General features: G+C 32.6%; 3 protein-coding genes, 1 long non-coding RNA gene and 1 other non-coding gene across 5 annotated transcripts; 3 read left to right on the plus strand and 2 right to left on the minus strand.

The window, feature by feature from the left end:
* The first annotated feature begins 2050 nt into the window (after positions 1–2050).
* Positions 2051–4359, plus strand: LOC145618942 (uncharacterized). Its single transcript, XR_014108083.1, has 2 exons — positions 2051–2304; positions 3706–4359. It is a non-coding gene; the product is annotated as an uncharacterized LOC145618942 (long non-coding RNA).
* Positions 4360–5407: 1048 nt separating this feature from the next.
* Positions 5408–8135, plus strand: LOC145618946 (protein IQ-DOMAIN 6-like). The gene is made up of 5 exons (XM_081673558.1): positions 5408–5600; positions 5709–5930; positions 6641–6862; positions 6990–7103; positions 7190–8135. Exons 1-5 carry the CDS (start codon positions 5532–5534, stop codon positions 7850–7852), a joined length of 1290 nt encoding a protein of 429 aa, XP_081529684.1. The 5' UTR covers positions 5408–5531; the 3' UTR covers positions 7853–8135.
* A 6674-nt stretch (positions 8136–14809) lies between these two features.
* On the plus strand, positions 14810–16761 carry LOC145625486 (uncharacterized). Its single transcript, XM_081678513.1, has 3 exons — positions 14810–15143; positions 15405–15534; positions 15903–16761. The coding sequence occupies exons 1-3, from the start codon at positions 15011–15013 to the stop codon at positions 16759–16761; spliced, it is 1122 nt and encodes a 373-aa protein (XP_081534639.1). The 5' UTR covers positions 14810–15010.
* A 3617-nt stretch (positions 16762–20378) lies between these two features.
* On the minus strand, positions 20379–20450 carry TRNAK-UUU (transfer RNA lysine (anticodon UUU)). Its single transcript has one exon. It is a non-coding gene; the product is annotated as a tRNA-Lys (tRNA).
* Positions 20451–21071: 621 nt separating this feature from the next.
* On the minus strand, positions 21072–24476 carry LOC145618954 (uncharacterized). Its single transcript, XM_081673563.1, has 4 exons — positions 24225–24476; positions 24046–24138; positions 21999–22095; positions 21072–21396 (listed from the first exon to the last, which is right to left on the minus strand). Exons 1-4 carry the CDS (start codon positions 24424–24426, stop codon positions 21324–21326), a joined length of 465 nt encoding a protein of 154 aa, XP_081529689.1. The 5' UTR covers positions 24427–24476; the 3' UTR covers positions 21072–21323.
* Between the last annotated feature and the right edge of the window lie 141 nt (positions 24477–24617).

Genomic DNA, 24617 nt, shown 5'->3' on the forward strand with positions numbered 1-24617 from the left:
TTATTATTTTTATATCAGTTTCTGAAATTCCATTTCAGTAATGCAGTAGGCTGAGATTGGAGAGTGACTATTGATCCTTTTTTAAAAAAAACAAAAAAAATACTGTTTATGTGTAGTGATGCAGGTAATGAGATTATCACTGTATTTCGTAATTAATAAGTCTAATGAAATGTGAGGTTTTTTTTTTTAAAGGAAAATATGTGAGGTTTCATACATGTAAACTTTTATTATGTCTCTGTACTTATCTAGCTGACGTGTGATCCAACCTTACCAAAAAATATTACCTCCGTTACATATTATTTGCAACGATTAGACATTTTTCCTCTCTACTTTATGTCAAATCGTTGCAAATAATTTGTAACAGATGTAGTAAAAAAATTTAAAAAAAAAATCTTGGATGGTTGCGTAGGTAGTGCAAGCACTTGTAGTATCTACCCTATTTACAATTTTACATGCCTAAATTTCATTTTGAGTATGTCAAAATATTAAACATTATATATAGACTTTATCCAAGTAAAATATTGTGTTTTTTTCGCATATCTTTTCCATATCACAGATACTTTTTTCAAGTAAGAAAATAGGTGTACAAGGAACGTGGAGAAATCTCTAACCAATGTTAACAATTCTTAGCCTCAAATTAGTCCACCTTAAACTTTTTTTTTTTTGAGAATTTGGGCAAAATGAAACAGCTTGTGTAAAATGAATTATCTCCAAACAAAAAGAGGCTTAAATTAGGCCAAAAAAAAGAAACAAATTGGGAGAACTTTAAACTTGTACAGTACCAGATTTGGAAAAAGTGAAGAACATAGTGAAGTTTAGGATGGAAGATGGATAGATGATTGAATGATTGGATAAATCACTGCTGTTTAATTCAGAAAGCAGCGACATGACATATGCTTCGCAGTTTGTGTAATTGCATGGACCTTTAAATAACGTAGCTGTAGTACATGGCTATGCTATATATGTGCAGCTCTACTATTCTTCTTCTTCGTTGCTCCCACCTTTTTTCTTCATATTTCACATCGTTGTTCAACTGAGTCAAGTCTCGAGTCAACTCCAACGTTACACTTTTTATTCTTTTTTCTTTCTTGACTTGATTTTACTTCTAAATTTAAAAATAGAAGGATAGATAAGATGGAAGAAAATACGCAACTTGATTTTGGCATATGAAGTACCAAAAAGTGATTTAGGCACACTTATTGCGAGAGCACATTTTTCTATACATTTCTTATATGGAGGTGTGTCAATAACAGTATAATAAGTGTGTCAAAATAAATTACCATATATAAAACCCATAAACAGAGGCAAATTTCTATGATAGGTCAATACTCTTTGATCATAGTCATTAGGGAAGTATTTTTACAATGAGTTATTGAATAACATTTTTAACGTTTAAATGAGAAAGCTGTAAATGAATGAAATCCCCATGACACCAATTATAAGGGATAATATTTCAATTTTTAGTATGATGGTAGTTATTATTAATATGATGCGGATTAGAGGCTTAGAGCTTGTTCTCTTCGGCTTAATTTCGGTTCAGTTCCTAACTTTTTCTCTCATAAACAATTCGGTTCAGTTCAGCTCCAATCAGTTCAATTCACTTAACTTCATTTCAATTAACACAATTTAGTAAATCACAACAGGCCCTTAAAATTATACGTTTAACCAAGCATCATACACATACATCTCCACTTTCAATGTAATAGAGATAATCTTTCAATTTTTGAAATTGCTACCCACAGGGCCACTGAGTTAGCATACATCTCTACTTAACAACCTTAAGATGTGTAGATCGACGTCAGCCTATGTGGCCAATGTGGGGTTTCCTCTCATTGCATTAGGGTCGGTATGTGAGTGGGTTGACCATTTTTCTCAGCCTTTAATAACTTGAGTTATTAATGACTCTAATAACACTCATTGGTACAAAATTGTAATTTAATAATACCATATAAACACAATTTTATACCAATAAAAAAAACATTATTAGAGTCATTCATCAAATAATACGAGTATCTATAATTATTCGGTGAATAAGAAAGAAAAGGAATAAGTAAAAATAAAAAAAGTCAGCGAATCAAATCCACCGTATCCACCAACTCATTCCAACAGTTTTGTTTTGTCAATAGTCTCAAAACAAACCCATTTGCTAAATCCTTTACAAAATATCCCAAATTTCATTTTTTATTAAACAAGTTCTTCATCGAGTTAATCTTTAATCATTCATTCTTACATAATTTCGAACCAAATTTTCTCTAATGGCAGACCACCCAGTTGCTGCATCAAACACAGAAGATACTCACCCAAGTATGCAACTTTTTATTATCTTATTATATTTTCTCATTCTCCTCCATTTATTTTATGATTTTTATGGGTTTAATTTTTGAATCTTGATTAGGTTGTGTTGCTGTTTGTGATTTTCAGTAACTTAAGTTCTTCCAGTTCTTAGTATATAATATTTGATTGATGCTCGATTTATAAGCTAATTATATATTAAAAAAAAATTGCAAATTTGGGCGTGGATTAATTTGGGAATTCATTGTTTTCCAAATCAATTGAAGATGTAATGTTTACAGCTGCATTCTTGTGTATTTGAAAGCAACCCAAATCAAGTACTAAAATGGGGTCACTTGCTCTATTAATTAATTGGTGATTTTTCTTGAAATACCCTACAATAAGGTAGATGTAAAGTTGATAAATTGATGCTGCTGTTTGTAGGGTTTCTCCCCTTTATAACTTTTAATTTAGGTGAAATGCTCCAATCAAGGGGTAGAACCCTCAATTAGAAGCAAAGATGATTTAGTTTAACAATTAAGCGCGGTAAAGCCACTCCTACAATATCATCAATAGTAAACCTTTTGAATTCTTGGAGGCCCTTAAAGAATCATAATCATACATGGATAAAATGACATGTATTGAATTGACAATTCGTTATTGCCCCACCAACCTATTTATTCTATATCCGCCTTTGATTGTTATTTGCTAACCAATTTGTGGCTTTGTTGGCCTCATTGGATTGATGAAACAACTAGAATTAGGGAAGTACCTGTAGTTGCAAGGCTGTAGAACTGTTTTCAGGAATATAGTTGGCAAGAATACATATGAGCTGATTTTGAATCATAGAGACAACAAAGTTCTACTTGAATATCATATGCTAAGTTACAGTCCAAATCGAACGTTTTGTTGGATAGTGTTTCTTGTAGAGTATCTATGAATTTTATCATCAAACTTTCAATTGTTCAAATATTTATAGTCATTATAGAGTGTCAGTCTGTGGTTATAATTGCTTCGTAGTTTTATGGGATAAGTGTTGTGTAGAAGGTTATATTACACTTTTAGAAGAAGGAAAATTGAAGTTGAACTCCACATTTTCTATTGCTCCATAGTCTTTTAGCTCACCAAGAACTTCTGTTCTTACATCTATCCCAGAAGGAATTTACATTGTGCAATAGGCTTTGCAATTCACAAAACTTAAGTCTTTGAGATCTTTTGATGCTGTATAACTTCCAGGGGCATGGGTATCTTTCTATGATGGAATTCAGTCATAGAATACGTTTTGAATCTTATATGATGTTGTGGTAACAATTAACAATAGGAAGACTGTCTCTGTTACAATTGAAGAATTGTGCCTGTCTGTAGCTGTTAGATATAGCTTGTTTTTATTATATCACAAAGCTTGCTTCTAAGAAGTTTGCTTCTTAATGACAGAGAAGGAGAAGGAGGTGAAGTGTCTCGATTTTTTTGAAAAAACTAAGGAGGATATTGAAGCACTATTTCATCATAAGTCACCAGCCTCACCACGTCACCACAAGGAAACTCATGGGACGAGTGATGATATAGATGAAAGTACACCAGTCGATGAAATCAAAGCTCCAAATTTATTTGAACGGGTGAAGGAAGAAGTTGAGGCCATTGTTGGAGCAATCCATCCAAAAAAGGATTCTAAAGATGACAAATAAGAGAATGATGTAAGTTTCTGTCACAAGAATGTTTAATTGGATTCAACGCTCTCTTATCATTGAATTTGGATTCTGGGAATGAGTGTAAATCGTTCTGACTCTTACTTGTTTGATTCAACTCAGCCACCAGCAGTTTGTTTATGTAAATTCTATCTGTTTTTGTTTTAGAAATTACAGAGGATGAATGTTTCAAAGTTTGGTTTCAAACCTTCAGTGTTTGCTCATGTATCAAATTATTATGTTATTGGGTTTTGACTAGATTTTTCATAAAAAAATTCTGAAAAATCTTGGATATTTATGTCCTCTTTTGTAATTGCTTTTTCTGAGGGCTTGCAAGCTCTTACAGACATTGTCGATTGTGTGTGAAGGAATTCAATATGCAAGAAATCAAACCTTTTCGTCATACTGGTATACGAACCTGAAGAATTGATTCTCAGGTCGACAATGTAATTTGCACTAGCAGTGTCACAACATATTTCCGACAAAATAGTTTCAATTTTCATTTTACTTGGTACATAGAAGCGGGCAGAGTCCGAGTATGCACACCGAATTAGCAGCTGCACAGTTCCAGCTTCCAAGACTGGATTAGTACTTTTATGTCCTAATTTGAGGAATTTCAGACAATTATTAGTACTATTATTGGATATTTTGGATTCTCCATTTGTACCACTTCTAACAGTTAATATATAGATTATATACTTTGATCCCACAAATGTTTTGTCCTACATGTATTTTCACAGTTCACTCCACACAAGAATACAACATACTCATGCAAAGTCAAACTGGAGTTGTCAACTTGAAATCTGAATTGCATTATTTAAATTAGTACGGAGTATATGTTTTTTGTAATAACTCACTTTGATGATTTGTTTAGTTTCAAATTTTATTTGACTACAACAATCTCCAGGTACCCTTCCCCTAGTACCAAAGTTTGAAGAGGTCCCAGCTTTGTGGTCCATGATATTAATATTCTGAACAATAAGAAGAGTGAAGAATTCAAATAACTACTGTCAATAAATAAGGATTTCTATTTCATTATGAGGGAATGGTATTAAGACGCGTACTTAGTACTTTAATATACGGAGTAAATTTTAAATAGTTATTTCGTAGTTATTTTAGTTCATGTTACTTCTCTGTGTAACTTTTTTTCGAAAAAGATATTCATATGAGTAATACTCAATAGATAACACGAGTGAAATTAATGATGGATACGAGTAATTGCCAATGAAGACAGAGAAAAGCTTTTAACCTTAATATCCTCCTTTATTAAGGAAGCTTGTCTAGGGAAAAAGCATAATAAAAGCAAAGCAATTTCCCTCCTCTTCTTCTCATCATTACCGTTACACTTCTCTTCTTCCTCTTTCGAATTTCAAATTTCAAACATCTCCACTCTTATAACTCACTCACTCACTCACTCACTCACACTCTCTCTCCTCTTACTTGAACTCAAAATCTACCATTCGATTGTCCCAACACTCTTTCTCTCTCTCTCTCTTCTAAAACATAAAAACAAACAATCCAAACAAAAACATACTCCAACCTTAAAATCTCCAAAAAAACATCGAATTTCTCAAAATGGGTGCTTCATCAAATTGGCTAAAATCCTTAATCAATCTTAAAAAACCCAACTCAAATGATCATCATGTAAGCTTAAGTTACTATAAAAATATCATCTTTCTATACATTCTCTCTCCTATTTTTCTGGGTTTTGTTTGTCCTGTTTTCCTTCTGAATCTTCAAGCTTGTTTGTAGGAGAAAGTGAAGAGTCGAAAAAGATGGAGACTTTGGAAAAATCCATCAGTCAAAGGCGTGGCGCAATCAGAACCGTCTGATTTTACATCAACGGCTGGTGGTGGAGATGCAAGAATTAATGCTGCCATGGCTGCTGTTATTCGAGCTCCTTCTAAGAATTTCTTGTTCGTTCGTCAAGAATGGGCTGCTATTCGTATTCAAACTGCTTTTCGTGCATTTTTGGTATAATATTTCTTCTTCTAAAAGTCTTTATTTTTCTGTTTTTTTTGTTTGTAATTTGCTTGTATGTTGTATTCAATTCTATAATTTGGGGTTATTATAAAGGAATCCTGCTTGAAAATTACATAATTGTTGAGTTGAGAGACTAGAAAAATCTAAATGATAGTAATGTGGGAATACTCATTAATCTGTGACTTATAATTTCAGGATATTCTACTAAAATAGAATGTGGCTTATTTAAAGTGGGAGGAATAAGTTGTTTGTGGTAATTTTGTGAAAAAACATGTTGATGTATTGTGATTTTTAATTAGCCAGAGTTTAATCATTTATGTTGGATTATAGGTTATGGTTGTACATGTCATACAAATTTAAAGTTAGTCTTTTGGTAAATGGTAATCCTAATGGATGCCAACATATACTGTATCATCCATGATATTAAATGAATTGACTCTGTTATGCAAACTTTATGTTATGCCAGTTAGTGCTGTATGAAACATAATTGAGGGAGTTTCTTTTATTAATGTGCAAAATTAAAGTATTGGAGTATTATTTTATATGGTTCTGGTGCAAACTTTCTATGATACCCTTTGAATTATTGTGGGAGTGAATCAGATTTGTTCCTCCCTTGCCACTTTAATTTGAAAGTAATGGGGTAATATTGATATTGATATTGATATTGATATTGATATGTATGTGAATCTATGATTTGGTAGGCGAAACGGGCTTTAAGGGCCTTGAAATCTCTTGTGAAACTTCAGGCTATAGTCCGAGGTCGATTAGTAAGGAAGCAAGCTGCAGTTACTCTAAGGTGTATGCAAGCACTTGTTAGAGCTCAAGCGCATGTCAAGGCCCACCGAGTGAGGATGGCATTTGAAGGACAGGATGAATTGAGATCAGTCGACAGTCTTCAAGCCGATCCTGTTAAGGAAGCAGAGGTAAATGGATAACGAGTCGTATGCTTGAATTAAGAACATGAACTTAAGAATCATTCATAGGATTGCTTCCCCTGCAGCGTTAAAACAATTGTTTTTGTGGGTGACATAAACTGTTGTCTGTTTATAGGAAGGATGGTGTGACAGTAGAGGAAGCGCGGATGAAATCAGGACAAAGCTGCAGTCAAGGCAAGAAGCAGCCATCAAGAGAGAACGTGCAATTTCATATGCTGCCACTCAACAGGTATACGATTTGCAAAAAATATTTCCTACTACATACTGTTTTATCAGCATGACAATTTACAAGTTGCGCCTTTTATCTTATTACAGCAATTCAGAGGCAGCCCCAATTTGAACCTAGGGAAGAACAAATCATTTACCACTTCTCAACCTCCGAAACTTGATAAGAGTAGCTTCGGTTGGAGTTGGTTGGACCGTTGGATGGCTAGCAAACCATGGGAAACTAGGTTGATGGAGGAAGTACGAAGTGACCTTCCCCTTCCATACATGTCTCCACTCTCTAAGATTTCCTCAAAGCAAAACAAATTAAGAGTCGACTGTTCAAGTATCTCTGATCAGAATTCAGAAAAAGTGAAGATTGTTAGAAGGCCTAATTATGTAGGACATATTGCTCGAACCTCTTCTGAACCAAATTCAAAACTTCTTCCTGAAGAATCCTCAACTTCTACATCATCATTATCAGCTTCTAGAACTCCGGTGTCTAGCAGCACAAGCAGAACAGACGACAGCAGTTGCAGCAAACCAAGGTACATGAACCTTACAGCATCAAACAAGGCCAAACAGCAGAACAGTTTTCAGAGGCGGCCGCTTCAGGAAATTCAGAATCATCATATGTCATGGACAAGAACAAGATTTAGTGGTGAAGCTCGAAGTAGTGTTGACTCAGTCCCTATGATTCCTCATTCTGTCCCTTTGTGTGGAGATCTTTACCCACCTTTCCAAGTAGACAGATTTGATTGGAGGTATCGTTGAAATCGAAGATGATTGCTACAGTTTTGTTTTTTTGCTCTTCATTTGATTCCAATGAAGAGTTCAACAGCTTGTTGTTATCTAATCTTATTGATACCAAAAAAAAGAGTTAACATATGACTTTTATAAGTGAAATATATATTTCTGATATATTGTGAAATGTATACTAGAAAGCTAGGTAAAGATACAGTGAAAATTAGTGTGTATGGGTGTGATTCGAAATATAGGCTTAAGCCATGTGTTTGTGAATTTGTAATTTAATTTTCATCTTAGCTTAATTTCATTGTGTTTCATACTTTTAATTTTATATGAGTAATTCATTGTGTTTTCTTTGCTTAATTTCTTTTTACCTAACAAATGCTCTGTAAATCGACTAATCCAGTGTTGTGTCATATCGTGTCGTGTTTGTCTACTTTGATACTTCATTTTTAACTAAAAACTAGTTTTTTTCTTACAAAATGACCAAGTCCGATACTTCGACACTCGTATCCAAGTAGACCCTTAATTCGTGTCCGAGTAACATAGCTCTACATATGTTTCGTATATGAGGTAGTAATACGAATAAAGTCTTGACATTGGCGTCCAGAGAAAGGATGAAGCACCACTGCACCATGACAAGATTGATAGAGTCTAAGAGGTTCATTATGTCTCGTTAACTTCTCTATATTCGATTTTGAGCTAAAGGGTTACTTGAAGCAGCTTAAAATATAATCTTCAGATTAAAATATAATCTTCAGTTTTAAACAAGAGAAAGATAGGAGAAAATGAATTAAGCTTTGTATTGATCATAAACACATATATATACACAATACATTAGGAAACCTAATAAGCCTAAAACTCCTAATAAGATGGTCCAATAACATGGTATCGGAGCCAGCGTGACACAAAGGTCACGGGTTCGAATCTCATCCGCCCCTCCTTCAAAGTGGAGGGGGAGTGATAGAGTATAAAATATATTCCTGGGCCTCAACCATCAACTTAAGCAAAGAATAATTAAACAATGGGTAAAAATTAGTAATTTCTAAAAATCTAAATAAATATATTACATAAAATATACCCTTAAATTACTCAATTAGTAAGTTGTTCATTTATGATATGTTGATCGAGCTTTGTTCATCTATTTGACGAGCTTAAGATTTTTGTTCAAACTTGTTCGTTAGCTTAAAAAACGAGTTTTGACCGAGCTTGTTCGCGAGTAGTTCACGAACGTATCGGCTCATTTACACCTCTAGATAGGAACAACTAAGCCTTATGTAGTTATGTAGTACTTAACACAGTTCACTACGGAGTATTAATTAAATTCGTAGCCATATTTTCAAAAACAGAGAGAAATTTGTAGGCCAACTAAAGCGAGCTTACAAATATGAATGACTTACGCTGCGGCCAATGAGCCCAAAATTATAGCCCCTATATACTTTTTGAGTTTATTCCCTTTCTATACCCATGTTATAGCCCAAAATTATAATGAGCCCAAAATTATAGCCGTTCGATACCCATGTTTCTTATCCAGATTTCAAACAACCATTTTTACACTTTACCAGCCACCGTAATTCGCCACCACAAGTCCACAAGTCCACCGTAAAATATATATATATATATATATATATATATATATATATATATATATATATATATATATATATATATATATATGAAAATTCAAGTTTTCATCAACTGTACTCCATTGCAACTTCAAAAAATTGCAAGTAGCTGCGCATGGTGGTTTCCCAAATAATAATTTATGTTTTTTTAACAGAGAAAACAGATTTTTATTATTTATTTTTTTTTTCAAAGAAATATCTCAGGGGTAATTTCAAAAACCCTAAACCCTAAACCTCGAAACCCCCAAACCCCTAAACCCTAACCCTAAACCCTTCTAAAACCCTAAATTGAAAACCAAAACCCTAAACCCCTAATAAACAGACATATGACGACTTATATATAACTTTTTTTATTTCATTTTTTGTGACTTGCAAGCAAGACCTTTGAAGGAGATACTTTAATTGGGTGGGGTATTTAACTTTCTGATAACTAGGAAATTAGTCAAATAATGCAGAATTGCATGCAGAGTTATTAAATCTATCTCTTTTAAAAGGAAAAGTAAGCCCCTTCATTAGAGGTTTTTTTTTTTTCAAATGTTTAAAGGACAATGTTTGGACTGCAAAAGTTTGTAATCAATAAATAAGTGCAACTATCAATCAAATTATAATGTGAACAAAAGAAATTATAAACTATTTTAAACTTCTAACACTGCAAACGTGCAAAGTGTTCCATTACGAAGGGCTACAACCCCCGCTTAAATAGCGTAGCAAGACGTACTTAAATTGATTATAAACTATAACTCTATAATTGACATCAGAACCACCAAAAATGTACAATATACTTTTTGTCAATTTAGAACCATCAATAATTTAGAATTTTTTTGTCAATCAAATTGTAAATGATCGAAGTAGTCTCAATATAATTAAGCATGAGATTTTTAGTAACTGAATTCTACTAGGATCATTGAACAGTGTGGATAACTCAATATTAATTGGTTAAAACGTCAATCTTACTTTAAAGACATTTTGGAACCTAGCTAGTGACAAATTTGTTGATTTGGTGTAAAAATATTATGAAAGAAATGTATATTGCAATCAGTTATAAACAACCTCTTTTTGGCAGTTATCCAATTGGATATTGCATGGGACTTTATGCTACTTGGACTTAATATTTTTGATAAGTTGTACAATAACATTGTTTGAATGTTTCATCGAGGGCGATGAACCACACAACCATGCAACCAGCTAACGAAAATCATGACTAATTAAATAAAGAAGTACCAATTGAAGACGACAATTTTAAATTAACCTTTGTGGTTAATTTCTAATTGACTAGAGAGATTTATACTCTCTAATCCATAAAATACATTAGAATGCGTGGACAAGTAGTTAATGGGCCGGATTGTGACGGTTGTAATCTTTAACTCTTACTAATATTGAATAATAAAAATAAATATAATAATGGCTTCTATCCAAAAGGATATTTTACATATTGGTATATGATCTGATTATTATTTTGATATATAAATAATATATTTGATGAACATATCTAGATGAAGGCATTTTATTAATTCAATGTGAATAAGAAGCTAGCATTCACAGTCTAATAGCTAGTATTAACAAGAGTGAAACAAGCTAAACTAAAGCTTGGTATATAAAGTGGGAAAAGAAACAAGAGTGTTAAAATCAGTGTCCCATAGTGACACAACAAAATGAAGCAAAGAGTCCTGCACACATTAATTGTTGCATGTGCTTACATTTATTCTAAGAAATCTCATTTGGTCCATTATTTTTCCTTCCAATTTAAGCTTATAATCAGCAAAAAGTTCTTGCTATATAAACTAACTCCTTGATCCAGAATTTTTATGGGCCCCACTTTGTATAACATATATGGAGTACTTCTTTTTAGTATGCTTTGATCTAGTCAGGTTATTTTTTGTTGATCATAATATCATATTGATCATTTTACCAAAGAAAAAAAAAACGTTTATTATTAACGCATTATCTCAATTATTATATCAATGCAAAGGTTATTTGGTCAAATTATAAAGTAATTATAAGTGTAATAATGCTAATAATTATTTAGAACTGTTTATTGCATGATTAATACTGTTATTCTTTGTTGTTATTGGTTGACACTGCTTTAATATTGAGCTAGCCAGGCCATATTCTTGATATTACTAGCTAAATAAATCATGGCTAATCATAATTTCAAAAAAAAAAAAAAAAAAAAAAAAAATTGTTATCATATTATTCTAATTAATTATTTTATAACTACTACTATAGGTTACTAATAATGTTTATTTTCCAAAAGTAAAATATACGATACCCTAATACTTTTTGTTTTAATAGTAGAATAATAAATAATACACGACAAAGGTCAAATAAAAATAAAAGTGTTACACGCCAAAGGTTTCTCACTTTACATGAGAAACTTTGAATTTGTTCCATTAATCACACAGTACAAAAGATGATGACTTCTTTCCACCTCTTTACTTATACTTTGAGATGGTCATGGCACGATTGGGAGGTACGAACATTGGTCTAACATGGCACGAAAATGACCTGATTTGGTACAATCCCGCAACAAATTCAATACGATGACATGATTGTGCGTTAACGTTATGAGCTATGCATGAAAATTATTTCTAAAATCCGGCCTATAAATTTGGAACGAGCACAATAGACTTGCTTGGATGCATGTTAGCTAGCTTAGTTTTGATTAATTTGTATATAAAATTGTATAAGGAGCTAACTAACACGACGTGACACAACACATAAAAACTACATCTGTTGAAATTGAAATTTGTTACTCCTAGAATCTCATTTTACTTACTCCGTTTGACCCACTTCTGTAAGATCATTTTGTGCAAGTGGAGCAAAAATGAGATGGAGAGTAATAAAAATCATATAGTGACTATTGAACATAAAAACAAGAGTCAACGCAAACATTGGGAGTAAGTACAAGATTCCTACAGTTTGGGCTGCACGATTTTTGCATGGAAAAATATGTTGTTGCGTGCAAATCAAATTTTGGTGGCGCAGAAGAGATCAATTATGGCGTAAATTGCACTTTTTTCATAGTAATAATAATGATTAGTAAGATAATCATAATGTTTCAAGAAAGGAAGATGAGAGTGACAATGAAAATTCGCAATTACAAATTTACAACTACCATTCCTACTCTTATCTCCACCTATATGACTAATGGCTTAGCTTGTAATTTTGTTCCTGTTGGGATCCGACAGCCCGTATCCGAGATCCGTAAAGACCCTATCGTCCAGCTAAGCACCTACACAGGAAATGAGGATTAGCTAACCCCGGGGTGAATCTGGGGATGACCACTCCGATGATAAAGTTAGAAAGTGTTTAAAATAAAGAAGAGATGATATGAAGAGAAAGAAAAAGAGAGAGAGAGTAATAAATGCTACCTTTTAATTAGGATAAACTCACATATTTATAATGACTTCAATTGTCAAGTGGTTGCATGCCATGCAAACCATTTTATGCCAAGTGTTGATTAATCAACGCCATGTGCTAATAATATTCAAGAGGCTGATATCTATGTCGTTAAGAGATCTCATCGATATGAGTTTTATGATTACAAACCCGTACCCGTTTAGTCTGTGAACCAATAGATATCGGCACTGTACCAATTATTGGTATCTCCTCTTACAACTTTATCCTTAATTTTTTGGCTTTTAGTTGTCAATTTTCATTGTTAAGGAATGTTAAATTAGCTATTATGGCATTCATAACTCCATATGCCCAAATTTGAGCCCAGCAGCACTATTATCTATCAAGCTGTCATCAATCACAAAATGAAATTACAACTCTCGTTCTCATAGATCATCCTTATTAACTTGACAATGAATGAGTAGGGGTGTTGTAAGAAGACAGTCCATAAATTAAATGATCAAATTAAACTTTTAGAGTTTCTGATATATGAAACTGATCAACTATAGAATTAAGTAGTCCAAATAAAGATAAATTATAATAAGGAAGCCATAGGTTAAAGATTAAACTGAATTTCTAGCAATTCCTTTTAGCGAACTGTTCCCCTTCCAAAAGCCACATGGGCCCTTCCTTTCACTGTATGTGTGACATGCGTAAATAGGGTTTATTCATCTCTATATATTTTTCTAATTATTACCAAATATTTAATATTCCCTCCTCTTTATACAGAGGTTTAGTACTAATGTACTATTAGTGTCCTTTAATTTGGGATTGACAATTTTTTTTTTTTTTTTTGTACTTGTACTTTTACCGGCCCGTATTCGTATCTGATCTCTTGTAAATCCTATGTATTATCCTAATTGCTCGATGTAATCAATATACAAAAAATCTAACAAAGTCATAGTGCACGAGCCTCATTTGAAAGATTAGTATGTATAAGTTTGACATGACATGATTGTTTCTTGACTCGTTTTAGACAAGACTCATTTGAGCAAGGCTTGTTGATACAATCCGGTGTAGTTTGGCCATTACCCAACTTTAATTACTGATGAGATCAATTAACTAGTTTCCCACCCCCGGCCCAAACCGCCTTTTTTTCCCATTAATTTTGACCTCTCATGGTTGATAATATACGAAATAATAAACTACTTCATACAAGCCAAGAACATTTAAGGGCTTGTTCACATTTACTTAATTTCAGTTCAGTTCAGCTCTAATCAATTCAGTTTAGTTCAGCTCCAATAAGTTCAGTTCAGTTCAGTTTAGTTCGGTCCAGCTCCTAAATTCCCTCTCTCATAAAATATTCATTTCACTTCCGTTCAGCTCCAATCAGTTCAGTTCAGTTTAGTTCAGCTCCATTCAGTTCAGTTCAGTTCAGTAAATGTGAACAGACCCTAAATAACTTCATTTGAAACAATTAAACAGAGGAATCCTATGAATTTATATTTCCTATACACATATTAAGTTTCTATTTAATCAATTTTTTCTTAGAAATCAATAGACCCTAATGAGTTCCATTAATAGCAATATTCTTTTTTTTTTTTTTTTTTTTTTTTTTTTTTTTTTTTTAATCTAGGAAGTGTTATTTGATAAAAAGATCAAGCTTTGATTAACTCATTTTCACCTCAAAAAATAGCTTCAAGAAATATACAAGGTCCAATTCTATGAAGTTCCAATAACTCTTGTGTCTCAAAAAAAAAAAAAAAAGAAAAGAAAAAAAGTTTCCAAAAACTCTACTATTTGTATACTTGGTATGAATTCCATAATGTTTAGGGTGAATTTCATGTGAATAAAAACAAAAAACGTTAATCATAGTTGTAACACCTACCTCTTCATCCCTTAGTCCCTTACCCTTAAAATCCACGCACTTCTTCCCCTCTCCTCTAGTCCACTTCCTCCCCTCCAAAAAAAGCTTTTATATATCTAAATTTCAACACAAAAAAAAACGTCCATTCCCTTCTCTCTCTAAACCAAGCCTTGCATTGAAAAAAAATAATTAAAAATACAACTTTGTTTCCTTATTTCTTCTTTCAAAACACATTCTATGTAAGTATGTAATAAATAAGAAAGTACTAATATAGTAATTATAGTGCTAGCACAATAAAAGTTATCCTAATAATTAATTTGAGAAGAAGCTAATTAAGGGATAATTAGGAATTAATTAATGGGGCATCACACATGCTGCAACAAGCAAAAGGTGAAAAGAGGGTTATGGTCTCCTGAAGAAGATGAGAAGCTCATCAACTACCTTACCACCTACGGTCATGGCTGCTGGAGCTCTGTCCCTAGACTTGCTGGTTAGTGGTTCTTCTCCCTCTTTCTTTCATTTTTAATTTCGCGTCTTTTGGAATACTAGCCCCAAAATCCGTATCCCTTCTCTCTATGTATATACTACCTCCGTTACACATTATTTGCAACGATTAGACATTTTTCCTCTCTAATTTATGTATAATCGTTGCAAATAATAATATGTAATGGAGGTAGTATATATGATCTATACTGATTTAGTTTTAATTGCGTCGTCTTTCATAAACAAATTTTTGTTATACATTTTTTAGGTTTACAAAGATGTGGAAAAAGTTGCAGATTAAGATGGATAAATTACTTGAGACCTGACTTGAAACGTGGGAGTTTTTCTCAACAAGAAGCTGCTCTCATCATTGACCTCCACAGAATTCTAGGCAACAGGTTCTTCTTCTTTCTCCCCCTTTTCTTTCTTCTTTTCCCCCCTTTTTTGGATTGACCGTTGAAAACAAGTAACATATTTCATCTGTTCACATTTATATAGTACATATATATATAGTGGTCTTGATAATGTAATTTGAATTGCTTTCATAATTTTACAAAACAGTGTAATTTATTTGAACAATGTTAGAAATCTTTAATTTTCTTGATGGTGTAATATGAATTAGTAAATATAAATATATACATCTTGTCATCTTTAAGCATGATGTTTGATTATTAACATACAGTATTAATGATCATATTATATATGAATACGAACTAATTACACCTATCATTTCTTCTTTATGATTTTTTTTTTTTTTAATGTGTAGATGGTCTCAAATAGCTAAGTATTTACCAGGAAGAACAGACAACGAAGTGAAGAATTTTTGGAATTCAAGCATTAAGAAAAAACTTTTCTCTCAAGTTGCTACCACCATGGCCGCTACGACGACCTCCATGGGCTCCATCCCTAATACCATCACTGATGATCTTTATGTTAATTATCTTCCTACCACCAATTCCTCAAATAGCTTATTAGCTCATGATAATAATAATAATCATGATATTGGAGGAGGATTTACCACCTTTTATCCTTCTCTTAGCCCTAATTTGCTTTCTAATATATATGATTATCCAAATAATGATCTCATCCTTACCCAAGCTACCCCTCATAATTCAATTCCACCCATTATTTCTTATGACAATCCTACATTATCATCATCATCATTATCATTAAGCTTTCAACACTTGATTAATGAAGTTGGTATTAATCAAAATCAACACCAAATTGTTAACCCAGAGCTAGATTACTCATGTCCACAATCATCAATTTATGCACCACCACCTTATGATGATGATGATGAGGCAACCATGAAGATGAAGCTAACAACAACGACGTCGATGATGATGGCCGGAGTATTCCCAACCATGCCAAAATTAGAAACCATGTCATCCTCATCACCATCTCATCATCATAACAATTATAGCTCCCTTATAGATGTTATTTCTAAACCACAATTTGATGAGTACTATAATAATAATAATTATGCTCGTATGGATGATCATGTCATGATACCATCCTCATCATCATCCTCATCATCGCCACCACGACCGCCACCATCATCATTACCATGTGATGGCAGCCAAGTTGTTGTGAACCCTAGCACTCCTAGCTGTTGGAATGCCTGATTATGGCAAAACTTAGGCTTTTATAACATTTATTTCTTAGTACCTTTATAAATGTAAATTTGGACTATATATAATAATAATGAACGTTTTTAAATAAGCTTCATATATACAATAATGAGCACTGTATTAATCAGTATTTGCTGGTTTTTTTCCAATTAATTTTCCATCAGAAGGAAACCTAAATATTTCTAGTTCAGGGTCTCAAGGAAGAAATATAGGATATGCACTCACATGTTTACCATTAAAATGAAATTTGGACCTACATGCATGAATATTGAATACTATATAAGAATATAAATATGTTAATATGTATAATTAAATAATATGAATCGGTTATTTTTCTGTCAAAATTAGATTTCTAATTTAGGTACTTAAATGTCTCTTAGTGTATCAAGTACTTGTTCTATTAATTACTTTACCTGCTGTTTACCCCACAGTACCCCAGAAAATCTCAACAGTACAAAATTGTTCACAGATAATATTTGATTCTCATAAGTCAACTCTATGATCTTTGAGCCAAAATATTACCTTAGACAGCTGTAAATTATTCTTTCATTTTTTTAATTTGTAGTGTATAGTTCAAATTAAATAAGTGAAGGTGATGTATCATATACATAGATAGGTATGTTTGTATCATTGTATGTAATGATAACCAAACAATATTCCAAATGAGAAATAATCTTTATACAAATATCGTATGTTACTTACTACTTTGTAATACTACGTAATTGATAAGGAACTTAAGAGCATATGAAGTGTTATAAGGATGTGTGTCGATCTACGTACAATGATGGACAGAAAAAACATGGAGTTCATCATAGGTGCAGTAATATTTGGCAATAATATTTTATCTTATTATTAGAGAAAGAAGGGTACGTTGTCATGCAATTTTTTTTTTTTTTTTTTTTTCGGGTTAGAGGGAATTGAACTAGCTTAGCTAGATGAAGTACTGAGTACAACGAAAGACAATTACACTTTGAACCAAAGAAATACTTGCTCTCATCGTTCGTACATAGGCAGCCATGCTATTATTCCACAATTTTCAATATTATAATGTTAAATTTTCTTTAATATCCCTTGACTATAAATGGATTCCAAGAATACTAACTTAACCTATACTATGTTACCTCTAATTAGTTGTCTTAACACATTGGTCCCATTCGACAAAAGTACGTAGTATTCTAGAGGCTTGTTCACATAAACTGAACTGATTGGAGTTGAATTGAACTGAATTGAACTAAACTAAACTAAACTAATTGGAGCTGAACTGAACTAAATTGAACTGAGCTAAAATGAATATTTTATGAGAGAATGAAATTTGGAGCTGAACTGAACTGAACTGATTGGATCGAAGCTGAACTGAACTGAACTGAACTGAACTGATTGGAGCTGAACTGAATTGAAATGAACTAAACTGAACTGAAATTAAGTTGAAGTGAATAGACCCTAGTAGTTAATGTGTCAGAAACTATATGTTATGTATATAATAATCGTAAATATTATACTTTATATATTAGCTATAGAACTATGATTGTTCAATGAAATTAATTGCTTGATCTGTAAAAAAAACCCTACAAAAACCATGACGAAATTATCACTTTTGGAAAAACATATAATTGTGATACCTCCCACTGTTTTAAAAAGATTGCCTTCTTTCTTGACGGGGTTGGATTACATACAAGTACGTGTATGAAAGTTGATCATCTAAACTTATTATTTAATAAAAGCTGGTTAATTATGATAATAGTATCATATCATAACCTTTATCATTAGTGCTAATCCAGAACATCTAATTCTTCCTTTTGGGAGCAATTGACTTTTAATCAAACTAATAATTATTCTTTATGAAAAACTTGAAGGGAACAGTTACATGGTGTGAAATATATCAATAAAATAATTCAAAAATCAATAAAGTAAGACATTATTTAATATTTTGGGGGACATAGGTAGTGTTTAGTTGATATTAATTCAAAATTTACTTATTATCATCAGTAATTCAGCACGCTGTTGAACTATTTGTTAAACTCAGGCTTCCAATTGTTGCAAAATTGAGGAATTAACCTATGTACTCCTTCTCCCAACCCTAGCTAACACTTAAATAATAGTTATAGTCTCATTGAAGATAATGAAATAATAATGTGTTAGTCTTATGTATGATAAAATGTTAGTAAGATAGTTTTTTTTATGTGCCAAATAATTGGTAGTGTTAGATCATTTCATATCATATACTAGTATGTTTTTGTTGATGATATACATAGTCTTTTCATTGAATTTTTTTATATACACATAGATGCATGGTACATTTAGAGAGCCTGTTATGTACACCGCATATTTACTCATTAAATTTTGCTCATCTATAACTTTATACTAAAGGCGAAACCAGGAATGACACATGTCATCTCCAGGTTAAAAATTTTCCTTCCAAAAGTTTTTATTTTTTTGGCCAAAGCTTCTTAGAGAAGTTTTTAATACAAATTATGCAACAATATTTCATTTCCTATTTGATAAGTATATTATATTTGTACACATTTAAACAAAGATATTATTTTTTATATACAATAATATGCAATAATAGTTTATAACTTTGTAATGTAATTCATAGTTATTTTTATTAGTTGTGCATATATTATCTATCTATAACTTTATACTAAAGGCGAAACCAGGAATGACACATGTCATCTCCAGGTTAAAAATTTTCCCTCCAAAAGTTTTTATTTTTTTTTTATTTTTTTGGCCAAAGCTTCAAGAGAAGTTTTTAATACAAACTATGCAATAATATTTCATTTCCTATTTGATAAGTATATTCTATTTGTACACATTTAAACGAAGATATTATTTTTTTATACAATAATATGCAATAATAGTTTATAACTTTGTAATGTAATTCATAGTTATTTTTATTAGTCATGCTTATATTATTGTCTCTGTTTTCTTTAGTGTGATAAATTTTTAATTAGATTTTTTATAATTAAATAATAGTGTTAAACTAATGATAAGTATTAAGTATTAAAAATTCCCGTACATGGCACGGGACTTAACCTAGTTTTATTAAAGAGCAAAAAAATTTGCTCATTAATCAAATGAGCAAAAATTAATAAGCAAATTACTCGGGTGTATTGTACACCCGGGTATATTTAACAAATTCTAGTACACTCAAGGGTATTTTAAGTTATTTTACTCATAAATAAACTAAATGAGCAACAATTATCGAAATGAGAAGAAAAAATATATATTCTTGGGTGACAATAACTCTATTGCCACTCTCGCCCAATTTTATTATTTTTTTTTTCTTTTCTAAATTACAGTTAAAAAAATTTGATCCTACTCCCTAACCATTCAAAAATCTCTCTTGGATAAAAAAGTTAAGTCGTACCTGAGTCTTTTTATATACCGAGTATTTCTCAGTAGCATGATGTCCTCCTCATTACGTCGCAAAGCAGGAATGATGATGATGATGATGATGAGACAGGTAAAGCCAATCACTTTATTCCACTAAATCAGGGATATTGACTTTGGGAATTATGGGTATGATGTTCGGTGTGCATATTTACTGTTCGGTATGTTTTTAATCCAATGTAACACTTTTTTACTGTAAAACATTACAAACGCAAAAAAAACGCCGTCTGTGGGGATCGAACCCACGACCACGTGGTTAAAAGCCACGCGCTCTACCACTGAGCTAAGAAGGCTTCTGTTGTACAGTATATATATTATAAACAAATTATCTTTTGTTAGTTGACCTTCATTAGTCATATCATCATCATAAACAAGTGAAACTAACGGAGAATATCAAAGCAAAATAAGTACACCATTAGAATTTAGAATATGATTTAAAATTCAAAAGATTAGGTTACTATAGTTACAGAATAACAGAAGTCTATAAGTTTTCTTACCAAGAATGTCATAGAAGTATCTTCTTCAAAAGAATGTCATAGAAGTCTTTGGCATCAATGATTTTTGGCAAATAATTGACGTTTAAAAAAAGTTAAGATGTATCACGTTTTTAGAGAGGCTAATAGAGATTTGTTTTTTTAATTAAATTTTGATGAAACTGTTTATAAAGTCATGAATCCTATGATACTCCAGTTTACGTAGTACTCCGTATTATATTGTACATTTGTACGATATGTTATACTTAGGCAGTGGTATAGAGGTTGAATTCTAAGAGGGAATTGATGTTTAATCATCTATATATGCCCGAATTATGGATCAGGTACTCAAGCAGCTATAAGCTTCAGTTAAATTCCTGCTATTCAGTATTCACCAGTCACCACCCATTGATATTGATATCGATACTCTTAGTAAAGTACGGAGTACAACATACAATTCAACTTATTATTTTCTCCACTTGAATTCTAAAAGAAAATTAAATAAATCTAACTGTTTATATAAACCAGCAAAGCTCGGTTTGATTGTAAAAAATATCAAACATCGTGATAATACTATCAGAGTACTATCCAAACAAAAAGAAGGCTAATCCAGCAAACCCGATTAAGGAATTCCCTTATGTGCTTTAATCTTACAAGGCTTGAGAGCAAATACAACTGATCAACACATAAAATCTAAGCTGTGACTCTGTGTCGTCCCTTTGCTATTCTCCGAGCAATCACTCTCCGCCCACCTTTTGTAGCCTTGCTGCAAAGTAGCAAGTAGTATATTAATAACACACATTGCCTGCTACAATCAGCAACAAATCTATCTGTTTTTATGTTAGTCATCTCAATTAGCTTTTACTGGCAAGGAGTTCTAGGGAGAAGTTACTAAAACTCTGTAGCATGTTTTTTGATACACGTAATCAAAGCTATAGCACACATATTATGAAATTTTTGAATCCATCAGGCATTGTACTTTTCCTCTCCAAAAAGGAAAGGGCATAAAATTCTTACATGACTTGGACTAAAGAAGTGGGGAGTCAATGATCAAATCATAATTTATTTCATCAGAGAATGGTTATCTGAAAATCTTACAATTTGCTACAAAAGAAAGTTGACAAACAAAGCGATGCACTTTATATGAGACAGAAGAGGAGACAAAATAACTCCATGGATAATGAACAGCAAGTAGTTTAATAATAATTATAATGTAATGGGAAATAAGATGGTTAACACTTAGCCGATATATCCTAGTAGTTCCATAAAAGTTGAGAAAACTAACATTCCATCATAATCAGACAGCTCGTTAGAGATAAATTTTGACATATAAAATAAAATTAAAAAGCAGGGACAAGTGATACTTACCGAGCAAAGAATCCGTGATTCCTTTTCCGGCGAAGGGTGCTAGGCTGGAAGGTTCTCTTGGGAAATAAGATCATTGCATCGCTTGAAGAATCATCGGCTGCACAGATCAAAAATAGGTATACCACACGGTCATGAACTCATGATGCTGAGGATAAGCCACTTAACTCTCATAAGACAAAAAGGTGGCACATAATATCACTATCCAACAGTCGGGAGCAGGGAGTTAGTCAAACTGCCATCCATCAAAACCAGCTAAAATCAGCAGATCAAGCAATTGTAGGGAAACATATAGAAGGGTAATATTTCTTAGAATTCTTACATATTTTTGATCAATTGACATACAAACTCAAAGTAAGGAGATAACGCATTAAATTTTATTTGGCCTGACACAAAATTTGGTGCATTGAAAAAGTTGAATGAAAGAGATAAAGTCCTGAAGACAGATTTAATTTCCATTTTTGCTGAAAGCAACCTATACAACTAACTGTTCCATCTCAGAAATATTGAAAACTTTCATGGTATCTAGTTCAATATTAACTGTAGTAAAAAAGTTTTTTTTTTTTTTTTTTTTTTTTTTTTTTTTATTCACAGACCATCGACAATTCTAACCATAATTTCTGAACAAAGCCTCATGATACAGGCACAAAACGAAAAGGACATTGTGGAACAAGAATACATTGAGCTACCAAAATAATACAGTGTATGTTGGTTAACATTACAGAGACCATTGGCCCCTTGTCGTCTATACTATGCATCAAAAAATTCTTCATTTCTAAGCTCAAAATATGGGCAGCATCGCCTGATAGTCAAATATAGGCCAAAACTCAATTACTAATTCAAGTTATTCAAGCACATGACTACACTCTATTCAGCTCTTAAATGGATACAAAAGACTGTACACAATCATGCAAGTCCCCTAACACTTAGCTTTTCAGGGCACCACATCTGAGCTCTGTGCCTCTGCCAGAAGTCATAAGTTCATAACCCAGCAGAAAGCTCAACAACTAATTCAAATAACTTGCTTAGCTTTCTATGTTTGAAAGAACCACAAGGATACTCTCCATACAATTTTAACTGCAATATTCCACTAACTTTACAGGCAAATAATCGTAGAACTGTCACCAACCATGTTTTCTTTATCCATACAACAACCCACGTGTTTCAATTTGAGAAATAAAGTTCACTTGGCAGTTTGAGGTCAGTATCCTTTCCTGCTCTTCATGCTGATAGCAGGCAAGGAAATCATATATATAGAGAACTGGTTGTGATTGTAATTTCATTGGTCCAAGCACAGCCGAGGGGGATGGAAGAGTCACTAAATGAATTCCTCCATTATAAAGGATACGGAGTATATGTGCTTACAAGTTCCACTACTTTCTTTAAGCCATTAGATAGCTGGTTTCCCACATATGCAATGACCTTTTAAGCAAAGCAAAGCTCCATTCGCCTTATCATACAAATTGTGCATCTATTACAAGAAGCAGCAGAGCAGCTTTCTACAACATACAATCCACCCATCGCAGCTAATATACTACAGAAGCTCACTCTCTGACCTCAAAGCTCAACCCCTAGGCAAGCTCAATCTTGTAACATTAAAAAAAACTGAATCTTGCAACACGCGTTCAGATAGCCTACTTTAACCTCACAGACCCAATTGGCTTACCCACAATCAAACACTCTATTATCTCTAATTGCTCGACTTTCTCTAAGTCTCTAACAGCTCAAGGGCCTCGCATTCGAGCAATACTCAAAAGGCAAGCTATAGCTACAATTTCATGATTCCAACTCAATTTCAAAATAATCATCCAAAAAAAGCCAACTACAGCTCAAAGTTTCAGCATTGTCTCAATAAATTCAACCACACAAAGATAACAAGATAAGTTATTCCGACTTTCTATGCACCCAATCAAATCCCAATAATTTCCCATTACCAAGTAAAAAAAATGAATCAATTAATCATCAAATGTACGCACATTATTTTTAATCAAAACCCAAATAAATTGCAGAACAAAATTAATTTTTGAAAAAGGGGGTGAAATAGAATTACCATCAGGCAAGAAGAATTCAAGGGAAGGCTGACCACAAGGGTTCAAAATCTTTGCAATCTCCAATCTCTTTTCTTGCTCCATCTTCTCGTTTCCTACATTTTCATTATCAACCAAACACGGCCTTAAATATAATTGAAAATTGATCAAATAATAGAGAAAAATAGGAAAAAAGGTGTACCATTGTTGGAAGAAACGGCATCGTTTTGAAGAAGATACAGAGAGGAGTGAGGATTTGATAATGGAGGGGTAATCAAAAGCTTCGATGATGGGTTTACAGAAGAAGAAAATAAGGTTTTCTGAGTTGATTTCTGGGTTAAGGTTGGGTTAAGGAAGCGAGTTACGATTGAAGCTCCGGAACGGAGTAGGGTTTTAGCTGCCATTTTTGGGGATTTAGAGAGAGAAAGTGAAGAGGAGTGAGAAAGTAAAATTGGAGTTTTTACTTTTTAGGAGAAGACTTAATTATGGGCCTAAAATGGGCTGGATTTTAGTTTGGATCATACCCGTTTGGGCCAAATCGACCATTATACATGCATAATGGTACATTATAATGTAACATTAGAGAGTCAACTTT

Source organism: Chenopodium album, chromosome 3 (assembly GCF_948465745.1).
Source record: "Chenopodium album chromosome 3, dcCheAlbu1.1, whole genome shotgun sequence".
In the NCBI taxonomy this organism is placed as follows: Eukaryota; Viridiplantae; Streptophyta; class Magnoliopsida; order Caryophyllales; family Amaranthaceae; genus Chenopodium; species Chenopodium album.